We start from the raw sequence: 6,000 nt of genomic DNA on the forward strand, positions 1-6,000 counted from the left end.
ACAAGCACTTCCAGGTGAATTATCTTGGTTTGCTGCTATCCAGAGACCAATTTACAGTATTTGAATTAGAGGATACTATTTTAATATTTCTATCAGTACAAGTTACTTGAGATAAAAATCAGTTATTTCTAAAAATAATCAAATTGATCTAAATAAAAAATAGATTTTTTAAAAAAAATTTAATAATCAAATCCAATTTTTATATGTAAATTGTGATTAAAATCAAATCCACGCTGCTTGGGATGTGGGTAGGTCACAGGATAATGTGAACTACCCACATCCCATAAGATGCAGTGACATGATCCCATACAGAATTGTTTTACCCACTTGGAGCTGAGCACTGCTAAATCTGGATGGCCTTTTCCAACCGAGACCTATTAAGACATTAATAGGCCCTATTCAGGACAGACACCACCACAGAAGCTTCCACGGACCATATGGGAGGCATCCATTTTGCTCTGCTGGAACCTAACTATCTGTTTGGCTGAGAGGAGTGTTCATTACAGTGGAAAAAATCCAGGCCTGCCTGGATGTATAGAAAGGCTCTGTTGGAAAGGCCTTGAGTGAGGGAAATGGGCTGTCAAACTACTGTGGTATGTATTCCTGTTCAAGAGGCAAGAGGAAGGCATGCAGATGGTAGCCTTTTTTCACGAGAAGTGAAAATACAAAACCAGATGCCTTCTTGTGGTTCAAGCGGGAAAAAGTGGATGCGGTCACTATACAAATTCTCCTTACTCTGTCCCTGATGAGAGTGAGAAATCTGCCAGCGGTAGTGATGGTGATGTTGCTATTCTGGCCCAGGAGGCCATCGTTTTTGGACCTGAGGGATTTAACCATCTCAGGTTCCTGGTCCTTGCTAATCTAGCTGTATCGGCTGAACCAAAGTGCCGACTTCAGTGTGGCAGCAGTTCCTACAGGAAGGTTTCTTAGGTGTTTCCCATTGGTCTGACTTCCCACAAGTCCTCCACTTCCATAATCTAGGAGTCTCAGTTTTCACTAATTACTTTGATCCTCAGAAACCTGTCTAGTACAAAGTTAGATATGTGCCAGGCCTTCCAGATATAAAACTGACATTCTGATAAACTGTAATGTTATTTTTGTTGGTTTTTAAAATTTTATCAGCCATCTTTCTGCAAATTAAAAAAAGGTGGTGAAGACAGCTTGCAGTTAAAAATGAAACTAGAAGAGAAACGCAGTAGTAAAAGGGTCCTCCAAATGATTCTATGAAACAAGATCTAGTTGTCCTGTGCTTGGTGGTAACCATTGCTTTTGAAGTCTCTTTCCTGCCTTGCTTCTTGATAGTAGTCAGTTGGTCCTACTGTGGATTCCCTTTAGCTCAGCCTGCAGGAGAGCTAATCAGTGCCCCTTCCACCCTTCAGTACTACTCCATGTGTTCAAATACAGCAGTAAGGTAGCGAATGGGTTCCCTAAAGAGTTAGGGACCAGTTTTTTCCTCTTACTTAGCTCTATTACAGCTTGATGTGACTCTCTTGAGTCTATTTTTTAATTCAAAGTTTATCTGTTGTGGATAATTGAATTCAAGATAGTGGTGGTGGTCCTGCTGCTGTTATGCTCTGCACTTGAAGGAGTTCTGCCTTTCAGAAGAGGCATCAAATACTCCTGGAACTTCCTTTAGCTGGAGAAGGGGTTAACCCTACTTGCTGTATATGCCGCTTCCTGCCGGCTAGCAGGGATGTTATGGTGACTGCATTACTCTGCTGTTCTTCAGCCAGATTCTTGTTGGACTCTTTTTGTGGTGGTAGCTGATTTGGCAATTCGTCTTCTGCAATATTCTATAGGAATTACTGTGGATTTTTAATGTAGAGTAGAATATAAAATGTTCAAGCATCCTACACAATTTAGGCTTTCAGACATTTCTTTAATTATCTTCAGTATTTATGTGGGAGAGCATCCTTTCCTTCTTTATAGTTAAGATGCACAAAACATGTCTGCTTGTTGCCATTTTGGCTGCATTTTCTCATCCAAACTATCTCTAAATATAAATACTAGGATCATTAATACCACTTCATGAATAAAAATAAATCTTGGGAGAGAATTGGGGTAAAGTTAATTAAGATACTACAGCAGGTGCACTCCAAGGCACTTCGTTGCTCTAACTTTTGATTAACCAAACAAGCAAAAATCTCTTAAGTTAGTGCTGAAAATATACTAAAATATTTCAGCAGCAAGAGCTGTTGGGGGTAAAATCAAATGAGTTGCTGTCTTGCTGTATTCCCAGGATAAAATGTTATAATGCAGCTGCATGTAATAAAGATGGTGTGCTTTTTCCTCTTCCAAAGCATCCATAATTCATTCCCACTGAAACTTGCGAGAAAACCAGTGAAATCTAGGGGCAGGGAAGGAAAGAGGGGCTGATAGTGGGTTTTTCAGGCAAGATATGGTGGGGGGAAAGGGGGATTTACAACCCTGTCCCTTCTCCACTGCTCCCAAATGTCCTTTCCTAACAGTATTTGATTTGTGTCGCACATAGTAATCTGTAATTTCTTCCCAATTGATCATAGTAGTCTAGTGTGCCAGTGCCAGTGTTATTTGGCTTGGGAACGGGGTAGAGGTTCAAAGTGTTGTGCGTCCTTCGGGCAGCTTGTTAGAAGGTTCCTCGTGGTAAATACATACTGGAATTCTTGATTTAAAGACTGTTCAGATGTGAAAGAACATAATGCAGGAGTTGTTCTCCCACATAGTTTTTCTCTTCGTTTTCTATGCATCATATAGTATAGTTAGGGGTTTTAATCTGCAATAGCTTCTTAAATGCTCTTATTTTGGCATGCCAAGCCACTAGATGAAGCTGCTGTACTTTCATCATCTTTAACAAACGATCCATTCTATGCCTGCACTTGGGTTTGGATTCTTGATTTGTAGCCTCTGCTTTCTCTCCCTCTCCCTTTTTTTCCTTTTCTGTCTCTCTTTCTGGAGCAATTATTTGTGTAGCACAGGGGAAATTGGTTGTGGGTGTTTGAATGCTGCTGTTTGCTGTTTTTTGAAGGACTTCTAGCCCTCCACTGGGGTTACTGCAACAGGAATTCATACCTGTACTACAGCCCAGCATGCAGCCTGCTGACAGGTACCAAGCAGGGGAACATCCCTGCTCATAGTGTGCTGTCTTTTTGTCAATATGTTTTACTGCCCATGGTTATCAGACCTTTGTTAATTCAGTAGTTTTTTCCATGCTTTTGTTCCTCATTTGTGCCTACATCACTTGGCAAACCATGTTTTACGATTGTTAACATTTTTGTTATTTATCCATAAGTTACTGGCACGTATATGTTCTTAAATTTTTAAGTGAATTTCTGGATGATTGAACAATAATGATGCTCTGCCTAGATTTTTGAAAGTTATCCAGTTCTTTCTTTTATCAAAGCTCAGATTTAGGTAAAGATTGGCACCATTGGGTTGAATATGGTAATTTTTATTCCATTGAGTTTTTATACCTTTTCCTCTCAAATATATTTGCTTGCTCCTGTTTCCTTTGCCTCTAAGACCTGAATTTGTTTAGCCATCAACAGTTGAACATCTTGTCTTATGTGCAAATCTGCTTGTAAGCTTTCAGTACTACAAGTCTATACTGGCCATTTGGATAAGGACAGGAAGTGTTTCCCAGCTTACAAAACACTGTTTGGAAAAGGTGGAGGCATTGAAAAGGCAGGGTATAAAGCACCATTAAAGCAGTATGTTTTTAAAGAAAATCCTACCAATGCACTTTTTGTTAACCATATGACTAGGAATAAAGTCGTTCAGGACATCTTTAATGGAGTTAGGTGCATTTACTGAATTATGCTATCTTTTTTAAAAAATAAAGTTTTATATACAGTATTTACATCCAATTGCTGTTTAGAACTTCTGTATGCTACTTTTGGATCAAGATGGTCTCCATAACCTGTACTTACTTGAAAGCCAGATGTCTCTTATAGGTTGCTTGGTGGTGTGTGTGTGTGTGTGTGTGTGTGTGTGTGTGTGTGTGTGTGTGTGTGTGTGTGTGTGTGTGTGTGTGTGTGTGTGTGTGTGTGTGTGTGTGTGTGTGTGTGTGTGTGTGTGTGTGTGTGTGTGTGTGTGTGTGTGTGTGTGTGTGTGTTTACAATGCCTATTTACCCGCTACCTGCCTTTTCTGTGCCCCAGTATTATTTTGGAACTCTGTGCATAAAACATTGCTGCACAGCAACTTCAAGCTCAACACAAGCTGTGCTACAGCAGTTCTTGGTGGATGGGCAACAATTATTGGCATCTTATCCTTCTTTTTTTATTGAGATTCTGCTTCCAAATCTATTGAAGACCCTTTTTATTGTTATTTATTGGCTACTGTAACCTTTTGTACTGAAATGCCAATCAAGAAAGCACAATTCCCCTCTTAAATTGATTTTAAATGGTCCTATGGCAAGGTCAATTGTAGGAGCAGGAGAAAGCATGATCAATTATAGCAAATTATAGAATCCCTTTTATAAAGTGGCACCAGAAACTGAGTACACTAGTAGTGGTAAGGGGAAGCTTAGCGTTGTGAAGACGCAGTTGATTCGCAGTGGCCTTTTTGAGATTATTGATTATCTCAGAAAGGTGGATCATAAAAATTTTGTAGGTAGAGATCAGAATTCTTACTAACAATTCCAGGACCTTACTGTACAGTCATGGTGCACATGCCTTAATCTCCCTTAACTTTACCTTGATGGACAACTTAAAATAGAAAAGGAATTTCATATCCTGTTATTTCTCTCACAGTTTAACACACATGACAAAATATCCTTGTAGCCAAAATTAAGCTGAAACAGCTATTGTTTGTAGCAGTGGTTCTTTTATGCAAGTTATTAAAGAGAACTCCAGAGTCTTCAGTTTAGGTTCTTAGGGTGTTATCTAATTATTTTGATATCAATTGGCAGTTTCCTTAATTATGTATGTATGATAGTGTCAGAGAACAGTCTCATTGAACATATGAATGTAAAAAAGGGTATGGTCAAACTGGGGAGCTTCATTTCATAACTAAATAGAAACAGTAGTTCCATGCTGTTTAATTATGTTGTGTGTTATAATTTCAGGCATCACACTGTTACTAGAGGAATAACCAAAGGAGTGAAGGAAGATTTCCGCTTGGCAATGGAACGCCAAGTGTCACGGTGTGGGGAAAACCTGATGATGGTGTTGCACAGATTCTGCATCAATGAAAAGATCTTACTTCTTCAATCACTGACATGAATATCATGAATTTAGTAGTGTAAAATCTCATTAAGATTCTGCTTCCAAATCTATTGAAGACCCTTTTTATTGTTATTTATTGGCTACTGTAACCTTTTGTACTGAAATGCCAATCAAGAAAGCACAATTCCCCTCTTAAATTGATTTTATTAAGAAGTTGGAGCAGAGAGGAGAATGATGCTGTTCTTGTGATGTAGCGTTAAAGTTATCCTGACGTTGACTGGCCTAACATCATTGCCCATTTTAGTACATCTTTGAACTGGACACTGTAAATCAAGTAACTTCCATATGCATTGAAAACTATGTTTCCATTAAAGAGTATCTGTCTGACCAGAACCACTGTGAATACAAAGTATGTGGCTATAATCCCCTTTGGGAATCTTGAAATACAGAGAGAAATGTTGATCAGACATTCAACGTATTATGCAAAAACAGCAGGCAGCAAATTGGTAGGCTGGAGGCAGATTAAACGCAGAGACCCAGAAAGGCAAGGCAAAGCTGTGGCACTCCCAAGCCAACTACACCAGAGCACAGAGTGCTGTCCTCTGAAGATGCCGGCCACAAAGACTGGCGAAACGTTAGGAAGAACAACCTTCAGAACACGGCCAAAGAGCCCGAAAACCCCACAACAACCACTGTTGCGCAGGCTTAGTACCCTTGGCCTGATGGAACCAGTGCGTTATCTGGAGGTGGGTGCTGTATCTCCTCTTCCCCTTCACTCTGCAGTAGCACCTGCAGAGAACCTTACTTGCTCTTCATTCTACTCTTGCTACACTAAGAAGATCAAGCAGATGATCAAAA

At 39.6% G+C, this 6,000-nt stretch overlaps 1 protein-coding gene across 2 annotated transcripts in view; it reads left to right on the top strand.

Moving 5' to 3' along the window:
- Nucleotides 1-5,535, top strand: part of INTS10 (integrator complex subunit 10) — a 29,124-nt gene extending 23,589 nt beyond the window's left edge. Inside the window, exons 17-18 of one of the 2 annotated variants that reach the window (XM_020807170.3) lie at nt 3,005-3,082; nt 5,043-5,535. In XM_020807170.3, the coding sequence (XP_020662829.2) occupies nt 3,005-3,082; nt 5,043-5,199 (235 nt within the window). In that variant the 3' untranslated portion in view covers nt 5,200-5,535. The remainder of the gene's footprint in view (nt 1-3,004; nt 3,083-5,042) is intronic. The other variant, XM_020807171.3, reaches the window with a different exon arrangement.
- The last annotated feature ends 465 nt before the right edge of the window (nt 5,536-6,000 follow it).

This window comes from Pogona vitticeps, chromosome 6, assembly GCF_051106095.1.
Source record: "Pogona vitticeps strain Pit_001003342236 chromosome 6, PviZW2.1, whole genome shotgun sequence".
In the NCBI taxonomy this organism is placed as follows: domain Eukaryota; kingdom Metazoa; phylum Chordata; class Lepidosauria; order Squamata; family Agamidae; genus Pogona; species Pogona vitticeps.